Here is a 22668-nt window from a genome sequence, read left to right as displayed (position 1 = left end):
CTCAGAATAACATGTGCGTTAAAGCTATTTACTGTACGCCATATTCCGGAGCAAAATAATGCACTTCTTATAATGGCATGCTATGCTCCAATCTTTTTTCGGCCATTTCAGGGTTTCAGTGTTGGTACCCATTTTGGAGTCCCATAGTGCTCCATTGCGGATTGGGAGGGATCACTGGCGCTAATTCCGTTGGTGGTAATGTTATTTCCATTTAGTGCTGGAGGTATTTCCGCCATTGAAAACATTTGCCACTTTACTTGATGCCCATATGTTCTTACCCCAGTTCGAAATCCATGGTAAGTCGGAAAACCTGTTTGGGGAGATTAACCCTGAGGAGCGTTATTCAGGAGGGCGCTTTCCAGCTGTTTATGGAGCACTTAGCCTCTGGGTGCTCCTAAGGCCTACCGACAGGATTTACCTCAAGTAGCTGGTGATGGAGTTATGACAGGTTTATAAAAAATCCTTTTTAACTGTATACCATACAATGCTAAATTACATAGGACCATAGGAGCCACTGACAACTCCAGGTGTCCATGCTATTGTATAGCACGTTGGCACCTATGCCGCTTCACCACAATGGCTCCACCACGATGAGGGGTCATCCTACTGAACCTGTAGGCACTTTAAAACGAGTTAGCACTCTATGGCCCTCTTTACAACACTGGCGGTAACCATTGGCGCTATTAGCACCATGGTTGCTGCCGGTATTGTAACTAGTCCGCCAATGGTCAATAGGGAAATACCGCCCCATTTCAAGGTTGGCGGGGTGGTAATTCCCCATTTACCATTGGCCCTTCCCCATTCCCAGTTTTGCCCCATAGGGCTCAATGGGACTGGAGAAGGCGGTAATTACGTTACCGTGAATTGCAGTACCGTAATTACCTCAAAAGTTCCTTTGCGGGTCCCTACTTTAACGGCTGGTCCAAACCAGCCATTAAGGTCGGGAGCCGCAAAGGGACCTCAAAATCAGGCGTTAAGGGTTTAACGGCACCGACACCTTTTACGGCGCCGTTAACCCCTTAACGACAGGGTCCTAATGAGGGCCTACGGGTGGATGGGGATGCAGATCATACTCTCGCACCAATAATCAGACCGACTCAGGAAGTTGGCAAAACTGTCACTGTTTTAATAACAATTATCTAAAACAAGGAGTACAACAAGCATCAATGGATGCCACATAAGCATTCTCAATGATTTACATAAAAAAACTCTGCTTTATAGCAAGAACTCGTCATTATTGACGTCACACTACGTGGCAAAGTAAGAAAACCTATGTGAGATTGTGGTTGGTTAAGGGGAACATCTAAGTATGCTTTCTATATAGGGATGGGTTGTGATTGGGTTCTACAGCCAGGTGGACAGCTAAGCCCACCGCTAATGGAAGTCATCTTCTGTGTCATACTAATACACGTTTCATTGGCTTTCAAGCTATAGGGCTCTTTGCTACGTGGCCCTCTACAATTGGTTGACATGCTTGTAGCCTTCTGGAATATTCCACTCGCTAGCAGCACGCAAGCTGGTACCCTAGGTGCTGGAGGGTTGGCTTTTCACCCAATTAGCCCAGCATCCATCATCACTCCTGCTGTCTGCCGTTCAATTAGTCCTTTCAACTCAGCATTGCAAAGGATCACTGTGCCTGAGAATAAAAGGGAGTGTGAGCATGGCCTTATCTTCTGGTCTCAGTGTAGCTTGGCCAAAGTCTATTTTCATCTGACCATGTGACAGGAGACAACGTTTTGAGCTCCTTAGTTGTATTTAATACTATTAAATTAATAAAACCTGGTGCCTCTAGTGTTTTTCCATTACACCTAAACAGGAGCTCGGCTCGCTTTCTCACGTTCATTGTCTTGCCTCAAATAGATAACCAGTTTCTTGGGTGCCCCAACCCTTGACACTGGGCCAACAAGCCTTCGCCGTCAGCTGTTTTCTTCACCTTCGCCAGACTTTCAGCCCTTCTATTGATGGGGTCCAAGTTTGCTAAAAATACGTTGTGGAACATCCAGATTCTATACATACACACACACACACATATATATGTTGGTGGCACTGCCTGCAGTCTATTCACTATGTATAGCCAGCCTTATGATTACTTGATCTACTTGGTTACTGCATCTGTACAATTATAAAACGGCTTTGCATTTTCTTCAGTGCTCTTCGCACGTGCAATCTTCATTTTGCTCATGAAATGTTGCTCAATTCTTTACTTTGCAATCCGATTCTATTTGGTCTATGTACTCTCTTCATAGGCATCTCTTCTGAGTGCATCATCTGTGCTTCATGTGACGTCACTAGTCTTCTCTTTCACTCATCTTCACACTTCTTCCGGACACTCCTTCACAAGACTGTCCTTTCTTCGCGGTTACATCATACAAGGTTTTCTCATTGAAAACCTAGTTTCAAGGACTCTTTGTGGTATAGATACTATCACTGGCGTTGCACATGTTGCAATTTCCGGTTGCCAACATATCAGCAAAATGGGGGTGGGACTTCCAGTAGAGGCACTTGGCTCCTCCTCTACACTACAGAAAGGGGCCCACAGTTCTCACTAAGCATGGCAGCATGGGAAGCAATGCCCAAGCTTCTAAAAACACCAGGAATGCCCTTAAATCATGGACCAGGCATATTGAGACATATCAGTGATGCAAATGAACCCGCCTATCCCACACTCTGTGCCACAAACAGAACAAACATTTGGCAAAGACGCAGAAGGATCTCGGTATAATGGGTCCTAGGGAGAACATGTTGAGACTCAGTTTCAACCAGTATCTGGCAAACATACAAAGAATGGGGTGGGGAGAAGACTGCTGGTCTGTCTACAGAAGCCAAACATGGGCGCAGGGAACTTGCAATACCCCAAATGTCCTTCTTGCACAAAAACATGCCTGAACCCTGTATGCAAAGAAGGCAATAAAGTTGCTGTGGAAGTTGGCAAATATACAAATATCTGTTGAGTTGTGGTGAGGCCATTTCAGGAATCCATTACACAAAATCGACAATGCCCGGCAACTCCTACTGTCATCACAGCGGGGTCAGCATCAGAGACAAAAGGTGAATAATTGTGCCAGTATTTTACAGACAGACTAATTTCTTTGAAGGAGAATCAGGATTCTATGCTAGAGGAGAAAGTGAGTGAGAAGTAGATGCTCTGTTACCAGATCTGACAATGAGGAACCACACTTCATTGCTAACATCCGATCTAGTGTGGATTATATCCTACCAACTGTGGGACCCTCTATGATATCATCAGCACCTAACTACAGGAAGAATTCTGCATGCATAATCCAGGTGCCAAACAAGTAGTTAAAGTACCTCAGATATGCAATAGACGTCCTAGCATTCCAAAATGGCACCCCTGGAAATGCAGTTTTAGTTGAGTTACAATTACCCATAAGAATGCATCAGAGATCAGCTGATTGTGATGGATTGGGAGCGTCTGCATTATACTGGTTAACCACACTGTAATGAAGCAAAAAAAGCTTTCAAAGTGCCAAGCAGCATTGAAACAAACAAAGCTCTCAAAAGCAAAATGGTCAATTAGATATTTGCACTAGCTACTACAAAATGGCTGATATTGTAACAGATCTTTTGCCACAATCCACACTTTGTGTATCACGTGGCAGCTCTTTGACTTTAGGGTCCCTCTACATACTGATGAATGGGATCTGGCAGAGTACTAAAGCACTGTATAGCCAGAACTAAAAAAAGGTGTGGGGTAAAGGTCGCAGCTACCTCCATTTCTACAATATTACTGGTACACAGGATTCTAAAGGATTCAAATACCAGCCTGCTGGCATCATTCAGATGCCAATAGAAACAGATACATGAGGGGCGTGGCCAACCAGGGAAGCCATACAGATGCTTGTCCAGCAAGCTCTGTAAGCCTGAGACCCACCACAGCTTTGATTGCTACCAAATGGGTACTTATCGGGAAATTACCCCTCGTAAAGATGCCCCCTGTGGAGCCCCCTCTGACAAAAATGTATTAGCGGGATGTCCCTGATAACCGACACGAGGCTGCATGAACGTCGACAAGGGGGGATTCAAAATGGCACCCGTGAGGACGGAGCACTGAGACCGCACATTTAAAGAGCGATTGTAAGCTGAAACGGCAAAGGTTGAGGATAAACAATTGCTGTGGAGAAGGTTGCATTGCTCTTTCCCCAAGTTTTCAAAGGAACCAGGAGGTGGGGCTGGTGGTGCCCAGGATGAGGGGTCCAGCATCATGAGCGAGAGGTGGGTATGACGGTGCTGCAGTATTCTGATACCAAAAAAATGAAGCACCGTTGAGGATGCAGGGATAAGGGGGTCTTTTCGTTTAGGGGTCTCTGCAACTGAATGTGGTGCATGGATCAGGATCTGCGATCTGTTCAACACCCAAAGGAAGTCTAGGGAAAGTTCCTCTCAGCTAGTCCGAGTTGAAGCACCTGGAAGAGCGTGAAGTGGGAAATGGATCAGTGCAGACTGCTATTTGAACGCAATGGTAAACCCTATCACACCAATAAGGAGGAAGCGTCTACTGCATGGATCAGGGATAGGCCTATCACACCAATAAGGAGGAAGAGTGTGGCGCATGGATCAGGATCTGCGATCTGTTCGACAACCGAAGGAAGTCTAGGCAAAGGTTCTCTGAGCTAGTCCGACTTGAAGCCCTTGGAAGAGCGTGAAGTGGGAAATTGTCCTTGGAATCGGGGGACAATGCATGGAGCTTTTCTGGCAGGGAGAGGAGAGAGACTGCACTCGTTTGCCCACATTTGGTGAATTGAGGGGCATTGGACTGGTCGAACTGAAGTGCATATAATCGAAAGGGGGAAACTTACAAATAATGGCAAAAGCATCAGCAAAATTAAAAGTCTAATGCAAGTGGAGGAAAGCACTAAGAAACATCAGCAGATAGTGGCCATAGTGCATTCTTCGACTGCTCAATCGTGTATGGAGGACCCCCGCCACAAAAACAGATCTACAGCTCATGCTAACAGAGCACAAGAGGAAAATAAAGGATAGCATGACAAACTTGGAAAAACCTATAGCAGACTTCGATAAACATTTGAGGGTGGTAGAAAGCAGACTGGGGAGGTGGTGGCAAGGGTGAAGGGAGTAGACCATCAGATGGAGTTTGAAGCACGATGATGTGGAAAATAGCATGAGACGAAACAACATCTGGATATGAGGTATCCCTAAGCAAGTTACAGATGTGGAGCTTGTGGAATATATGACCTCGTTATTTTGTTCAATTTTGGACCAGTCTGATGACCCTGAAATCGTTCTCAAACAGACACATCAGGTCTTTTCAAAGTTCAAACAAAAGAATAACCTGATCTCCAATGTCCTGATGTGGGTCTTCTTTTTTCAAGTTAAGGGGAAGATTATGGGAGAGTCCAGGACACTAAAGGTGATCCGCTTCAGAGATGCTTCTACATTGATATTTCAAGATCTGGCACAGGCAATGCTAAGAAAAAGGAAAAGTTTGCATCTGGTCACGGGATGGCTGCCAGAGAAAGACATGAAATATAGATGGGCACATCCGTGCAGACTGCTATTTGAACACAAGGGTTAATCCTATCGCACCAATAAGACGGAAGAGGTGGCGGACTTGATGATCCACAACACGAGGAGTGATCATTCCCCAAATAGGGGAGGCGATGCACGACGGAAAAGAATACCTGGGAAGGAGCGTGGGATGCAAGATCCTTTGGCCCTTTGTGGTGTGGAAAGGGACGAGCAGGCCTATGATGAGTCTAAATAAGGGGTGGCATCCCCCTTGTTGGGAGAGATGTAGTGAAAGGATTTGTTGAGGTAGACATTAGACCACATCATATTTTACTCAGTGATACCAGCAACTAATTATGTCATCATACAGCAAGGTTGTGTGAGGGTTTGACCGCATGGTTGGTCCATGAAGCATGAATATGAGAAGTTTGAGCACTGTGCAGGGGTGGGCGGGCTCAGGTGGGCCTGGGCTTTTTGTAACCACCCATAGATCTGTGGGAAGTCATGGCCCAACAAGCTTGGGACAGTTAGAACAAGTTGAAAATAAAGTTGAGTTTTGTTTTTGTTTTGTGTCGGCACAGGGGTTTGGGAAGTGGTGATGCAAGAGGCATGCTGCGTTGGGTTTTGGGCGGGATGCCAGATTGACAGGCTATGCTTGGGGTCCTATGACTGAACTAGAATTTGCGAACCTGAACGTTCAGGGTCTTAACGCCCCCCTGAAAACATGATCTATACTACATAGATTAACCGATTTGGAGGTTTCTATAGCTTATTTTTCAGGAAGCACACCTTTTAGTACAAGATGAACAGAGATTAAAACGCAGAGAGGTCCCAACACAATAATTGGCTTCAAGCAAAAAAAAGAAATGGGGGTTTGCGATTTTAATTGGTAAAGGGGGGAAATGTACAAAACATTATATATACAGGGATCCTGATGGTAGATGTTTATTTATTGTTTGCGTGTTTGGCGCTTATACGGGAAGTAAATACTGTTTCAAAGTGCCCAAAAGGCAACAGGGAGGGAACAAGGGAATGTGAAAGAAATTGAACAATGAATGCAATGAAATACATAAAGAAATATTAAATACAGTGGGTGGGGGGAGGATGAACCTACTATGCCTTGTGAGTGTTGAGAAACGTGCAAGCGCAGAAGGGAGGGGGAATGGGATAGGTGCTGTGGTGCTCATGGGTGAGCAGCAAGTGAAGTGCAATGTTGGGTAAGTGTGAGCCTCCAGGGAGGAGTGTGAGCCGAGGCAAGTGCTGAGGATAGACCGAAGCTGGGGGGATTCGGTGTGGGAGGTCAGGGCCCCGACGATGCATAAGGGCCCTGAGCAACAAACAAGCAACTGTGAGATTAGCAGAGGAGACTGGGGGCAAAGGAGGAGGTAAAGAGGTGAGGAGCTTTCCGAATTTAAGAAAGTCCTGCTGAAGATGAAGAGGGAGGGGTCATTAAATTAGTACTACTCGGACAACTCTTCGTGCTGGTGGCATCATACGCCCCAAATGAACACCAGGATCTGGCCACTATCCTGGAGAAGCTGGGAGGAATTTGCAAGGGACATGTGGTGATCAGTGGAGATTTTAACTGTGTATGGGCCCTTAGAAAGATTAAACACCCCCCCCCACAGCAACGGATACGAGGAACAGAATTGCATTGGCTAGAGTGCTTAGAAAATTGGGATGGATCGATATTTGATGCTTCTTTCACTAAGAACGTAGTGAGCACACTTATTTCTCTGTGGAACATAGGGGTTATTCAAGAATAGATATGGGGCCTCATTACGGGTCCGGCGGTAACCCTGCCGGTGCTACCGGCAGGTTTGGCGCTGGACCTGCAAAAAATTACTGGTTCCTGACTTCCCAGTGCCACCGGGCTATTCCAAGTCTGGCGGCCGGGAAGTCGGGCGCCAGAAATATTGTTACTCCACATTCCCAGAGAGTCTGATAGGACTCTCTGGAATGGGGACACGAGAGCACCGGCACTGTTGCTAATGGCACCCGCCTGGCATAGTTGTAATGTGCCGGTTTGGAAACAACGGTGCCGGTAAGCTTGTTTCCGGACCTGCACACTTATAATGAGGCCCATGGTCTTGATCTCCTCCACTTTAGTGCCGACGGTACTTTCCATGGACATTGGCCTTCAGTACCTTTCGGATCACACCCCAGTTCTTCTGAGAATGCTAGCATATGCTGCTCAGGGGGAGGATTGAAAAGTGTGGTGCCTAAACGACCTAATATTGTGGGATATAGTAATCAAAAAACATATAGAAGAGGAACTACAGAATTATTTTAGAGAGAACAAGGTTGAGTCATGGAATGGTGACTCATTTGGCATGCAAGTAAGGTGGTCATTGGCAGAAAGTATTGGGAAAACAGCTACATTCATGAAGGTGAGAGAGGCCACATGCATCAAACTAAAAGGCGTGGTTGACTTAGCTGAGAAGGAACAAAAATGGAGGGACACTGCTAAGGCAACTAGGGCACTAATGAAGGCACAAGGTCAATTAGAGGCATATGGGGCAGACAGACCAGTCAGCCGAGCTGATTCTCCAGACTAACCAATCTTACTATGTGGACGGAAATAAGGCCAATCGATTCCTTGCAGCAAAACTGCACACACAGGAACTGAGGCATTACATAGCGGAATTGAAAAATGATCGGGGTGTATTGCATGCAACGTGTGAAGGCGGACAAATGAGCCATTATTGAATCATATCACGGGAAACTTCTGGAGCGGGAACGGTTAGAGCCAATCAAGCAAGAGGACCTGTTGGACATGGCGAACCTACCGACAATTACAGCAGCACAAAGAGAATTGCTAGAGGGACTCATAACACAGAAAGAAATGGGAACGCAATAGATGCCCTGCCCCGAAACAAACCCCTAGGCCCTGATGGCTTTGGTAATGCTTATCATAAGACGTCTAATAGATTTCTGACACAGTGGCTCATTAAGCTGTTCAATGAAGTAATGGTCTCGAGATATGGGCAAGTCCACGACAATCCTGGTGCTTAAACTGGAAAAAGAGCCAAGTGATTGCATGAGCGACCGCCCAATATCGCTCCTCAATGGGGATGCAAAGTTCTATGCCAGGGCACTAGCGGTCTTCTTGATGTCGGTCCTCCCAGGCATAATGCACCCTTGTCAAAAGGGGTTTATTTTGGATAGGTCCACCCATGATAATACAAGAAGGGCTGTTGATCACATCGATTGGGGGTGGGGGGGGGGGCTGCACAGAAAATGACTGTGGTGACGCTTGATGCCCAGCGGCCATTTGACAGTATGGATTGGATGTTCCTAACATATACATCAGAAGCATTCGGGTTGGGCTGCAAATTTAGGGTTATGATTTTAGCCAACTTTAAAATCCCATCATTGAGGTTAATGGAGAATGCAGAACTTACATCTCCCGTACAAATCTCGAGAGGCACCAGGCAGGGCTCTCCTCTGTCCCCCTGATTTCTGCAATCGCTATGGAACCCCTCACTTGTCTGGTAAGACAGGGCAATGAAATAAAGGGTATAGCAATTATGGGTCAACACAAAATGGTGTTGTATGCTCAAAATGTTTTGCTATTCTTGTAAATGCCTTACCTCTGGCATTGGAGGCCTTGCACCGATTCGGAGTGCTGTCAGGCTTCACAATGAACTATACAAAATCCAAAGGCCTTAACATTAATGAGGTCCCGGAGCTGGTGAGGGGGTGGTTCAGGACATTTTCTATTGTGTGGCAGGAGGGTAGAATGGATTACTTGGGGGTCAAACTGACTGCATTTTATGAGCAGATGTACAATGGCAATGTCCCCGATATTTGGAAATCAGCCATTGGGGACCTGCAGAGGTGGGATCTGCAGGAACTGTCTTGGTTGGGCAGGGTAGCAGCGGTAAAAATGACACCACTACCAAAGGGTACCATATGTGTTTTGGGAGCTCCCAATATCAATCCCAAGACATATGGTTAAACGATTGCAGGGGGAGATATTTACATTTACATGGAACAGGAAATGACTTGTAATCGCGAAAAAGATTCTGACTAAGACTGCGCTGCTGGCGGGGGATGGGAATCCTGGATATTACTGATATCTATTACCGGCGCAAATTGCCCCTATGTTGGAGTGGACACTGGAGCAGGAAATGAAGAGGTGGAAAGATTTGGAGCAAGGGGGCACATCAATCCTACTAGATACACTTTGCTGTCTGGAATGGGCACGCAGGGAGCTGATTACTGCCCATTACGGACTGCTCGCTGTAGCACTGGAATAGGGCTCTGAGGGTGAGAGGGATTATATCAGGATTGAGGCCCTTTTAACTACTTCAATCCTGAATTGCGCCAGGGTAATGAGTGGACCCTAGTTAAACAACTGGGAAACTAATGGGATGATTCGGCTAATTGATCTTTTTGAGGAAGGAAGGCCTCTGACATTCGAGGGCCATGCGATAGAGAAACAGGAATGTTTTAGATATGTCCAGATCCGGCACTGGATCACGAATATTACGGTGGCGAATGCGGGAAACAGAGCGCCCATAGGCATGGCAATATCAGTGTAGGAATGCATAGAATGGGGGAGGATTTTAACGCTAATAACAAACCTAGGCGTGGATGCGCTCGAAGACAAACTGTCTTAAATGGAGAGGTGGGAAAGAGAATTGGGGGTGAGCATAACACGAGAGGGTTGGGAGCACAACTGGAAAAGAGAGCTTAAGGAATCTAAAAGCAGTACCATAAAAAGGAGCAGCATATAAGTTATGCTATTAGTGGTATCCCACCCACACAATACGATTTCTTCTTTGCTGGAGAGAACTAGAAAGCTGGGGACACATTTGGTGGGCCTGCTGGAATGCAGCATCTTTTGGAAATAAATCTTGGGGCATATTAGAGAAGTAACAGGCCTACCACTGCCCGTGGATCCGTTAGTACTGGGTAATGAGGCGGATGGCTCCTATGCAATGAGGGTTACTATGGCAAAGATGATTACTCACCTGTTGAACGCAGTGAGATTAACTTTGGACCAATTCTGAAAAACAGTAGAAGGCCTGATCATCGGGCAGTGGTGGGTGAAAATATTGGGTATCCTGGCAATGGAAATGATTATAGGCTTTGCTATGGGCATTTTCCAGCATTTGTGAATTTGTGGCTCCGTATCCCGCTGTTTTGCCAACAGGAATTCCTTCGAAGTAATTTACTCCGAAGGAATTCCGCAGAAAAAACGAACTGAAATATATAGGGGTGAGGATAAGGGCTTGAAAGTGGTGGAAGGGGCTTGGGGTAGGGGGAGAGGGAGGGCTTGGGGGGCTCCGCCCACATTTTGTAAAACAAATTCAATGAGTTTTTTTGGGCAGAATTCCTTTGAAGTAAATTACTTCGAAAGAATTCCTGTGGAAACCGACATGGAACGGTTTGGCTCCCATTTCAGGAACACGTAAAGGAAAGGGGACGTCATTGTAACACATCTGTGTTAATGAGGAGTTTCTCGATTTAGTGATGTCCTGAATGGAGGGTGATGATGGTGGATAATGAAGAGATGTGGGGGTTTGGGCGGGTCAGTGAATCTGTACCTTCCTGTCATGTTGGATGTTGATTTTATTTGAACATTGTAGTGCACAGAACATATGCTGCAGAAATGACTGGTCTGGGCACCAGCAGAAGGAGAAATTCTAGAATATATATCTACTGCTGTAGAAAAGAAATAAGGCTTGCAAAAAAAAGACATACCAGTGTCGACGAATACATGAGATCAGTTCTGCCTGGGTGATGTATTCTGAAGCCTTCCAGTTTCTGAAGATTCCTGAAACCGCTTTTCAGTGTCACTATGTCTGCCTGCAGCACAGCTGGGTACTTGAAAAGCAGTCTTACTCCTGCCAGTGACCTCAGAGCTCTCGCTCCCCAGCGATATGGACTCTGGCTGGTATGCAGGCACTGTCCTGCCAGGGGCTAAAGGACATGTTCCTTTCTGGTGTGGCTGGTAACATCCTCTGGCTCAGATAATCCATAGCAGTGTTTAAATGAACCGGCTGAGGTTATTTTTCAGGGGGTCCTTCCTTGTTGGCATGGGTGGGTGATGCACTTGCACTCATGGCTTTTCTGTCTGAAACCTTTGTCGCCTGCATGGGTGCCAAGTCGAACATTCGCCACGTCTGGCTATTTGGTGAAAAAGGGAAGCCGTTTCTTGACTGAGGTTCCTGGTCACAAAGGGCCTAGCCTCCTGATGAAGCTGAGACTAAGCTTCCTTCCCCTGTATAATTACACATCAATGTGCAAGAGGTGGTTTGGGAAAATGTCTCTGTGATGGAGCAAATGTGAATTAGCAGAGTTGTTTTGCTCATTTTAAGTTTGGGCTGTTAGGCGGCGCTCGCATCCCCTATAAGCCAAAACTGTTGCATTAGAGTACATATAGGGAGAAATGGCACATGAGGAGGGACCCAAACCTTTTTGGTCTTGTTTAGTTATTTGTCCACCCTTTCACTACCTATTGCCATGCTAAACCGTGAGGCCATTTCCACCCAGTTCCTGCACCCCCCAGCCCAGAAATCATCCCCATGGGAACTCTTTCAGCTCACTTTAATCAAGCCTTGCCATCAAACGTTGCACTCATTTTTTCAAAGCGGTTTTCTGAAATGTAACGGCTTAATTGGAGGTGGAAACTGGGTATTGGTGTAATAAAAATGCTGTAACAAGGTCTACCTCCATAAGCACTATGCATGTCCTTCATTTCCTGCTAAAAACAAGCATTGGCAAAGCCAACAGTTTTGGCTTGTGTATACGTATTAGGCATTTGCCAGGCACTGCTATTAGATGTCCAGGAACTCGTACCATTTTATGTATTTATTTATGTGTACATTTGTATAGCGCACCAAGCCCTGGGGCATCTTGGTGCTTAACTTAAGAATATGGTTACAAGTTAATTTGCTGTGGTAATGGGTTACAGTCGTACCACTGAGCTTATCCTTGAGATAGGTTACACACAGCTCATGAGGCGGGTACATTATTTACATATAAATTTACCCTAAACAGTTGCATTACTTGCGTGTAGTATGGTGTGTGCCCTGGTCGGAGTGGTAACAGAATTGAGCAAGGGCAGGTTGGTGGTGCTGCGGCCGCCTTGGGCGAAGAGCCAGGTTTTAAGACCTTTGCAGAATGACCAGAACGGCACGTCTGCTCTGAGTGCTAGCGGCATGGAATTCCACTGTTTGGCCGCAATCACTGGGAAGCTGCAGCCTCCCTCTTTTTGCCGTTTGAATCTGGGGATAGTGAGGAGATGTGAGTAGGCTGATCGGGTAGGCCTGTTAGTCTGTGCTTTGGAGATTTGGTTGGCGAGGTAGGTTGGGGCACTGCTGGACAAACATTTGTGTGTTAGTGAGAGGACTTTGAATTTAATGCGATCGCATACTGGTAGCCAGTGGAGGTTGCGCCTAGCTGAGGAGATGTGATCCTTTTTGGGGATGTTGAAGGCAGCTCGGATTGCGTTATTTTGAGTTATTTGCAACTTCCTGATGTTTCACGTGTTTGAGCCTGCAAAGAATGAGTTGCAGTAGTCAATTCGCAATAAGATGAGTGCTCTGGCTACGGTGATGCAGTTGTCTGTCGATAGAAAGGGCCTGCTAGCTGTGATCAATTTGGCAGTGTAGGCTGCTGATGAAGCAATGGCATCGACTTGTCTTGTAAGGGATAATGATGAGTCTAAATAAACTCCTAATGTTTTTACCTCCTTGGCCACTGTGATGATGTTACCATTGATATTGAATGATTTACAGGATTGCGGTAATGAGTTTAGTCTAGGGGGTTGCCGATGATGAGAAGCTCGGTTTTTTCATCGTTCAGACAAAGCTCATGTTGTGCCATCCAAGCTTGGATCGTGAGGTAGATCTTGTTCAGGAATTTGGTGTCAGTGTCGAAGTTTCCTGAGATGGGTAAAAGTATTTGGGTATCATCAGCATAGTTGGTATGTGTGACACCCAGTTTGTCGAGGAGGTCAAAAAGAGGCTTGGTGAACACATTGTAAAGAGTGGTGGGAGACACCGGAATATTGTGGTACTCTGCATGTAACTTGGACCGGTCGAGCTGCTGCCGTGGGAGAGAATACTCTTGTGGTGTGGTCTGCCAGGAAGGATTTGATCCATTTTATAGCACTGGTTGAGAAATGGGCTGCGTGTTCCAGGTGTTGACAAAGGATGTTGTGATTGACTAGGTTGAATGCTGCAGACAGGTCTTAGAGGAGGAGAATTGCCAGGTCACCTTTATCTTTGATTAGGTCCATTTGGATCTTGAGGTCGAAGAGGACAGTTTCTGTCCGATGGCCTGGGTGGAAGCATGATAGGCGGAGGCCTAAAGGGTTGTAGGTTTCCAGGTATTTTTGAATTTGTAGGTACGCCACTCTATCGAGAATGTTCAGGAGAAATGGTACCATAGTAATTGGTCAGTAATTAGTTGGGATGTTGGGGTCTAAGGTAGGTTTTTTTCAGTAGGGGGAGTACCCATGCTTCTTTCAAGTTTTCCGGTACTTTGCTAGAGGTGGAGTTGTTGATCAGGGTTCTGATAAACGGAGCAAGTTTATCAGCGCACTCTTTAATGAGGGTTGCCGGGCAGATGTTACCTTGTCATCTAGATGTCTTTAGTCCTTTGATAATTTTTAGAGTTTTAGCGGAGGAGATCGGGTGAATTAAAATCTCGGAATAGGGTTGTTGTCACGACCCGTGACCCAGAACCCCACTGGCATGGTCACATGCCAGGTAGGGTTAGGGCTCGGGGTTCATTTGGGGCCCCAAGGGCCTTGCATTGTCACCGGAGTCTCTCCTGGAGTCAGTCCTGGCGCCTTTGGCGCCAGGCTCATATTTGGAATGGGACTTGAAGGGACTACTTTTCATATGGAGGCCTGCAGCCAACATGGAGGCACCCACACAGGCTAGTCCCTAAGAACCAGACTGTGCGGTGCAGTGTTTTGGGTGTGGTAGCCCGGACTACTTTACCTGGACTACTTTACAGGGTAGGCTATAGAAACCACACCCAAGCTAAAGAACATGCTTCGCGTTATTCTGCAGCCAGCAGCGTAACGCCACCATGTTTAGAGACCAGCACCCGGTGTTCCTGGAATCGCGGACCTGCAGAGGAGACAAAAGAACATTATTAGCACTTCCATCTTACCTGCAGTCTTCCATCCTTCGATCCCAGCTGCTCGCAGTCTTCCATCCCGTTGGCAGCATCTTCAAGACAGCGCGCTCGCACCGGAACAAAGCACCTGGGGAGGAGAGAAAAAGGGACAACGTTAAACAGGTTACTCATGGCAAGGTCAGCAGTCACTAAAATCTCCTCACCTGGCTGGGCATATCTTGGCCGGTTCCGCTCCGGAAAACACTGCACGCCCAGAAAGACCATCGTAACCTGAAAAGGAATAAAGAATACAGGTTAGCCCAAAAAGACATTAGCGCGCCGCACTTCGCGCTGAACCTATCTACCCGCGTCCATAAACCCCGGCATGAGCCGAACCCAAGCAACGCACCCAGCGATCCTCCGCATACCTAAGGGGGAAACAATCAAGGAAAGACATCAATAGCCCGCAAGAAAGCAAAGGCCCTCAAAGACTGGTATAATCGAACTTACCCCTTTAAAGACACTTGAATGGGTTGGCATCAGTGAAGTTAACTCGGTCGCTTCAACCCACAGAAACTACGCGCCCCTGCGCAGAAAGCAGGACGGAGAGCATGCCAGACATCATAACAACAGACATGAGGAGGGGGGCCTTCAGGTAGAGTCCAAGGGGCCGGTGGAAGGAAACGAAATCTGAACCTAAGCCCAGTCCTCCTGTGTTTTCAGGCCCTCCTGCCATAGATGACATCATCCAGAATTGAGTACATCTGGGGGAAATCCAGCAACCAGGGCATACAGGCGCCCCCATGGATATCAGGTGAGCGTAACAGTTGTTGTAAGAGGGATGCAGGTCAGGTGGCAGGTTGATGGGGTCAAACTTAGATGATTTGGCTTTGATTTTGTTGTGGAGTGAAGCTCCTTTGTTGGATAGGGCATTTTGGATATTAGTCCACCAGGGGAGCTCCTTGATGCAGTGGTCTGGGGTAGGGGCAGGTGATTCAAGCTCCCATAGTATGGTGAAGAGTTATTTGGTATCTGAGTTGGCATTCTCGATTCTGTTGCTGTAAGTGTTACCCTTCGAGTAGATGGTGGCTGCCTTGTATTCAGTATCTGCAGAATTGAACAAGCATTTGTTTTCGAGGGAGTTTTTTTTTTCTCCCGGTGCTCTCTGCTGTTCTTTTGGCCTATCGAAGGTCCTTTAGGCTGTCCATAAACCAGGAGTTGGTATGGGTGATGGTTTTTGATTTGCGAGGGCCTAGGGAGACCACTTTGTCGATGGCTTCTTGTAGGGTTTGGTTATTGAGCGTTACCAAGGAGGTAGGGTTAGAGGTAGTGTTTTCATGGGTAGTGATAGGGAGTAGTAAGGGGAGCATGTTGTCAGGGCTGATGTTCTTGTGGCTTCTTGCGTGCGCCGCTTGGGTATGTTGTGGTAGGGTGTTGGGCTTAGATGGGAATCTGGTATTGAACTGAATGATGTTATGGTCTGACCATGGGCATGGTGTATTGGCTAGGATGTCAGTGAAACAATTCAGGTCAGCTAACCCGTTTAGAGTACGTCCTTTGTCATATGTGCGGCTCGTGATTCTGAAGGTAAAACCATGTGCTTCTATGGTATTGGCGATGGAGGTAGCCTGGGAGTCGGACACGTCATTTAAGCATAGATTGAAGTCTCCCATGATGATGATTTTTTATAAAGGTATGGTGTTGGTGGTGAGAAGGGTCGCTCTGTCTTCCTCAAATGATGTCAGAGGACTGGGCTGTCTGTAGATAAGGTGGATGGTGAGGGTAGATGTGGCTGAGAGTGAGAGTTTGAATGAGATCCGTTCCCCTGATGGAAAGGTTTGGTTGGTGATTGCTCTTAGCTGGAGATTGTTTTTGGCAATGAGCGCAACTCCTCCTCCTTTGGATCCTATTCTATCTTTCCTAAGGATAGTGTATCCTTTAGGGATGGCTAAAGAGAGGATGGGACCAGGAGCTGTATGAAGCCAAGTTTCTGTGATTGCCAGAAAGTCAAGGTCATTGGTGGTGATGCGGTTGGCTATGTTAAGTGCGTGTGCCAGGAGGGATCTAGCGTTGATAAGGGGGCCGTTAATGCTGGATAAGGAGGATGGTTGCCCATTGTTCAGTGGGTTCGTTGTAAGCTTTCCTGCTTTGTTCTTTTTTGCTGTGCCCTTCATAGTTTGGATGTGGCGGGACGCTAGTTATTTATTTCTGATGTTGAGGAGGCATGGAGTCGTGTGTGCCACTAGGCTTGGAGTGGAGGGTTTGTTTTTCGGTTCTATGGAGTCCAGAAGATTCTGTTCAATGATGGTCATAGGTCTAGTGTGCAAGTCCACAGGACAGGGAAAAGGCTGAGTCTTGGGGAGAATGTGGGAGTGAGGCAGGGATGTCACGAGAATTGGGATGGACAAGTGCCATTCGCATATGGTTTGTTGGTTTGTATGTTAGGTCAGGGAGGCGATTGTGAGGTCCCGCTGAGTATGTCATGTAGTCTACGTTGATCCCTGTTAGGTGTCTTGCTGAGGATTATCTGCTAGGGGGAGGTAGTACTGGACTTGGCTTGTGGGAGTTGTTACTGAAGGAGAGTGCCTTAGTTTGGGTATGGTGTGCAATAATTGGGCAGGGAGCGTGATAAAGGTGCAACAAAATGTGAGTCACAAGCACATCTATATATGGTATGGAATAATTAGGCAGGGAGCGCGTTAGAGGCGCAACAAGATTTGGGTCACAAGCACATCTAAATATGGTATGCAATAGTTGGGCAAGGAGCACGTTAAAAGTGCAACTAAATTTGAGTCACAAGCACATCTGACTATGGTATGCAATAATTAGGCTGCTGGAAAAGATAGTACAATCCGCTCTGCATTGTCTCTATCATTATAACTATTAAACGCTCCATTGCCCTGGGCATTACATTGCACGGAACACCGCTGGAGCCTCTGTATATGATTTCTGTGTCCACTGGCAGGATAAGTTTCATCCCAGGTTGCATACACATCATGACCTTGGAGAAAAAAGAGAAGAGGAGTATCAAGAGAAGAGCCGTTTCTGAGGGGCCGAGAGCCCCCCTCTAGGCCAGTCCATGTGTGTCCCAAAACATTATTATAATTTTTTTTAATTGTTAATTTATAATGCGCTTAATACCACAGCAAGTGGTTTCTTAGTGCGGGATCGGGATTCGAACCTGGGTTGCGCCGCGTTGCATTGCTTCCAAGACAAACGCTTGCCCCTGAGACATGCAACCTCCCCTTCAGTTGCACAGGAGTGCCCCTTCGTGATTCATGTTTTCCCAAAGTGTAGTCAAAGAAGGAAGCGATACCTAATGGACGTCTTCTTGGACTTCCCAGCCCCCCCTCTGATATCAAAACTAAGTCCAGTGCAGTGGCCGCTGGTGGGTTTGTAAAGTGGAGGGATGTATGTTTTCCCTTAATGTATTCAAGCGAGTGAGCCTGAACTAATCCAATAAGGTTTTGGTGGTTCTTCCCCCTTTCAATTCATTTTTAGGAATTGGTTGGAATCATGTAATTTGCTACATCATTTTCAGAAAATTGGATAGTTATCCATAGAATTTACACTTGGTTCTGAAGGGCAACACATAAAAAACTCCAACAGTGCACAGGAGCACTTTGCAACCTTTCCTGATGCTGGCTGACCCCCTAAGAAACACCTTGCGGTTCTGTTTCAACAATATATGCCAGCATTGCACCGCTTTCACGGAGGCTCTCCACAAATCAGATCATTCGGTCTGCCACCTTTTCATGTTGGTTCCATCGATAGAATGTAATGAGGCTGATCTCAACAATACATCACAACATTCCCACTGTAAAACATTCTCATTCTGCTAGTGCTCAAGGAAAACATGAGCCTTGTCTCGACAATATATACCGGCAATACCCCGTTTTATGGTGCGATTCCCCCAAATGAGATCCAAACCACCGGTTCATGGCTTAGAGATTCGCACTGCTCTGCACATCTGAGTCAGTTTTTGGAGGAAATTAAAAATTGGGCACATGCATTTGCACTCTGTAATTAAAGAATGCTTGTAATCCACTGACACCTAGGCTTGTGACAAAGGGAGTTCTGGATAAACCAATTATCTTCCCAACAAGATGAATTTGAATTGTAATTGATTATTTATAATGCACTTAACACTCAGAGGATTCTAAGAACAGGCAACCTGTGTGCTGCTCCGCATCGTCTTGCTTCCAAGTTGAGCTTGTTGCCCCTGAGCTATCCTCCCGAGATATATTTGCTCTGAGAATGTAGTCAGAGCCAACTTCTAGAGTCTTTCCCAGTTCTTAATGTTCTTTCTGTCCTTTTCAGCGCCATTTGCAGAACATCCCGATTGCCGCTCTCATCTGCCGCGATGGAGAAGCTGACCTGGAAGATGCTGTACGTCCTCATCCCCTGCTCCACACTCCTGGGATTTACCTCAGTGCTTCAGCTCTCGTGGTACCCGTGGAATATTAGTACGTAATTTAGAAAGTTGACTAAGGGGCAGTATACTCTTTATTTGCCAATGCGATTTGCAATCTTGCACGCTTTTGGTTAAGAGGCCCATATATCTATATAATAGGCAGCCGCCCAAAGGTCTGACTTTTTTTCAAAGGTTAGCACCAAATCAAAAATACTCTTTCCAATATGTTTTCATCCAAAGTCCATGAATAAAGCTCAGTGATCTGACACTCACGTGACACATGGATCTGACTTGCAGTTTGTAAGATCGACTCATGACCAGACTGACTCAGCCACTCATCCATTGGAGGTGAATAAATGTAGGAACATTACATTTTGTAATGATACAGCTGTTAGTAAAGTGATCCATAGCGGGAGGACCCGGCATGGAGACCTTTATAAAAACTTGATATTATCCATGTTTTGGGATTCTCCCTTATCCTTTCTAAATCTAAGAGGATCTATCACTCCTCGTGCTCTCGTTCGCTTACTATCTGCTCTTCCCTACCTTCTCTTTTTATCTTTCTAATTACCTTCTCTATTTTGAGATCTTCTGCTAAATAATTTTCATGGCCATCTTCCACTAAGTTTCCTCACTCAGCATTCTGTTTTGGGGCCTCTACTCTGTGCATTTCTTCTTGATCCCCTACATTTTCTTTTTGGGTTTGAGGTTTCTCTTCTTTACCGGTGAGGCCTGGATCGTGTCTTCGTCTGCAACCTTTTCTACTGATATTTCTTTTTCAACATCTGACTGTCTTTTTGACCATCTAGTCCTGGGCGCGCTTGCTTTCTGTCTGTCCTCCCTCTCCAGACTGAAATTGTCTTCTTTCTTTCCCAAGCATTCCACGGACCCTTCAAACCAGCAGACCTGTTGCTAAAAACATCCCTTCTGTTTGCCCTGGAAACCCAATGTATGTTCCTTTTGAAGCCTAGGCTACATAGCGCCTCAGCACAATTATCTCTGCTACTGTGCCCCACATTACTCACTAACTCACCCGCTCTCCCACTCTGTTTAGTTTCCTGAATGTCTGTATACGCTTCCTTTTGCGTCCACATTATCTGTCTTTCACACATTGCTGTCTTTCTCCTCCCATTCTTTTATTAAAATCCAGCAACACTCCTATTTTTAATCTGCATCCTATTTGTCTTTCCTAAAGGTCCCTCAAAACCCTTTCCTCTCTACTTCAATGTCCATGCTTCCCCGCCATCACAGCTCGGATTATCCTGATCTCTATGCGGCAGGCTGCAATTTCAAAACGCCTTACTTGTCTCGCCGCTCTGGCTTTCTAGGCGATTTCCAGCATAGAGTTATTCTCCTCACATTAATTCAAAGCTTCTTTAAAGTAGCTATAAACCCCCTCGCTCCCACTCAATGGGCCTCATTATGAGTGTTGCGGTAAGGCAACAACGTCGCCGGTAGTGCTACCGGCGCCTTTGTTACCTCACTGCAACATTCCAAGTTCTGCTCGCTCTGTACGCCTGGTCAGACCAGAATGCAGAGTTGCACCCGCTAGCAGAACAGAATGCTAACAACGGCCCCGTTATTAACGGGACCTTTGTTAGCATCCTCCCCATTCCCATTGAGCCCTATGGGGGCTCAAACGGGAATGGGGACGTATTGGGTCCCGGTCCCGCGAATGGGAATTACTGGGCCCGCAAAGGTCGGAATTGCCCAGTAATTCCCATTTTTCAGGACCCAGACCCGAGTTTGGGGGTAGCCATGCTGCTAAAAACAGCATGGCTACCTCCAAACTTGTAAGGAGGCCCAATGACCCTCATTATGAGCATGCCGGTCTGGAAAAAAGTGCAGTGCACCGTAGCGGCAGAAAAATCACTGAAGCACCGGCACCATTAACAACGGTGCCGTTGCTTCAATGTCCTATAGGACTCCATGGGAATGGGAACGTACCGTTCCACAGCCACCCGTAATGGCCCGGTATTACCGGGATATCGGGCGGTGGAAACGGTAAATGGAGTTTGCCGGTAGGCCACTGGTACTACCGGCAACCTCCTAATGAGGGCCAATGTCTCTTCCTGGGTGTTTCTCAGCCCCATCCCTGAAACAGTCACTAATTTAACTGACATTTTTTGTCATTTGAGTTAGCAAAAAGACTGTTCAACTATTTTTTTTTTATAATATATTTTATTGATGGTTTTGAACAAACATACAACACATCAACAGTTTCCCCCCCACCCTCCCTCCTTCTTTGCCGGGTCAATCGTCGGTCTGCTCATCTCTTGCCACTCTGTGCATCATTTGTCCAGTATTGTATTTTTAGCCGTGTTCCAGGTTGTGTTTGTGCGCCTCTTATTCTTCCCCCCCCTTGACCGATCTCATGTGTCACATTCTGCCCATTTACCCCATATTCTTTTGGCCTTTGCCGGGCATCCCCGTGCTGTATATATTCTGAGTTCTTTCGCCACACAGATATCCATTTCGTTGGACCATTGGGCCACTGTCCGGCACTCTGGGGCTCCCCATTTCTGTGCAATGTCACGTTTTATCAGGCCCATTGCTACGGAGAGAAGAATACCCTCCCACTTGTTTAATGTGTTCTCATCTGGGGACCCCAGTAGCATTATTGCGGGTCAAAAGGCTATCGTGCGACCCAGTACTCTTGCCAGAATTTGTGAGTATTGTGTCCAGAAGGTCTTAATTTTGGGGCACTCCCAGAGGAGATGGATGAAGGTGCCCTCTTCCCCCCTGCATTTCAGACAATTGGGATCCGTTGCCCTTCCACAGCCAAATAGGGCCACTCGAGGGTAATATACCCTGTGGAGTATTTTGAGCTGTACCAGTCTTATTCTAGAGTCTATCGAGATTTCGCGTGGGTGCATGAGAACCTGGATCCAGTCCTCAGGCTCGATGTTCCCGACATCCCGTTCCCATCTGGTTTTAAGGCCGGTCAGCTCTGGGGTGGCAAATGCATTAATAGCTTTATATAGAATGGTTGTCACCTTAGTGGGAATGTGTTGTGGCAGTAGGTTGCGTTCCAGGGGTGTGTAGTCTGGGGCGGTCGGCGAGTGCTTGCCTATGACCGGTGAGTGCATGTGATAGTTGTGTGTAGTGGTAATGCTCTGCAACCGGAAAACCATGTTCCCGTTGAAGTGTTTCAAATGAGAGAATGGAACCATCTGTTAAGATATCTCCTATCGTAGTTATCCCAGCCCTCACCCACCGGGGCCATGCGGGCAACTTCCGCATCTCCGTTAACATGTAGTTGTTCCATAGTGGTTGTGCCGTGGTGATCTTGTTCCCCCAGCCGATATGCTGCCTCCAGACAGTCGCGGTGTGGGAGGACATCGTCTGTGCGGGGGGTCTGGATACACTCTGATACAGTGTTGCAAGTGGTGGGGTGTCCTGCCTAACGGGTGCTTCTGCTCTAATATGTGGTAAGTCGCGGTCCCCATGGAGGAGGTCATTGACCACGTTGAGGTGACTGGCCCAGTAGTATGACTTGAGATGTGGGATTCCAATGCCCCCCTCCCAGATCGATCACTGCAGCGTGGTTAGTGCTATGCGGGGTTGCCCCCCCCTTCCATATCAGTTCCCTGAGGAGACTATCTACCCGGACGAATTCCGAGTCTGGTATGGCCAGAGGAGCGTTCTGCAGTATGTAAAGAAAACGCGGAAGAGCCATCATC

At 46.7% G+C, this 22668-nt stretch overlaps 1 protein-coding gene across 5 annotated transcripts in view; it reads left to right on the top strand.

Annotated features, from left to right (window-relative positions):
* Positions 1-22668, top strand: part of LOC138527573 (carbohydrate sulfotransferase 8-like) — a 426404-nt gene that overhangs the window by 369355 nt on the left and 34381 nt on the right. For all 5 annotated transcript variants that reach the window (XM_069638838.1, XM_069638839.1, XM_069638834.1 and 2 more), the window contains one exon: positions 18892-19037. In XM_069638838.1, the coding sequence (XP_069494939.1) occupies positions 18892-19037 (146 nt within the window). The remainder of the gene's footprint in view (positions 1-18891; positions 19038-22668) is intronic.

The sequence above is a fragment of the Ambystoma mexicanum genome, chromosome 14 (assembly GCF_040938575.1).
Source record: "Ambystoma mexicanum isolate Mex_15411 chromosome 14, UKY_AmexF1_1, whole genome shotgun sequence".
NCBI classification, from domain to species: Eukaryota; Metazoa; Chordata; class Amphibia; order Caudata; family Ambystomatidae; genus Ambystoma; species Ambystoma mexicanum.
This window is presented reverse-complemented; position numbering and strand designations above follow the sequence as displayed.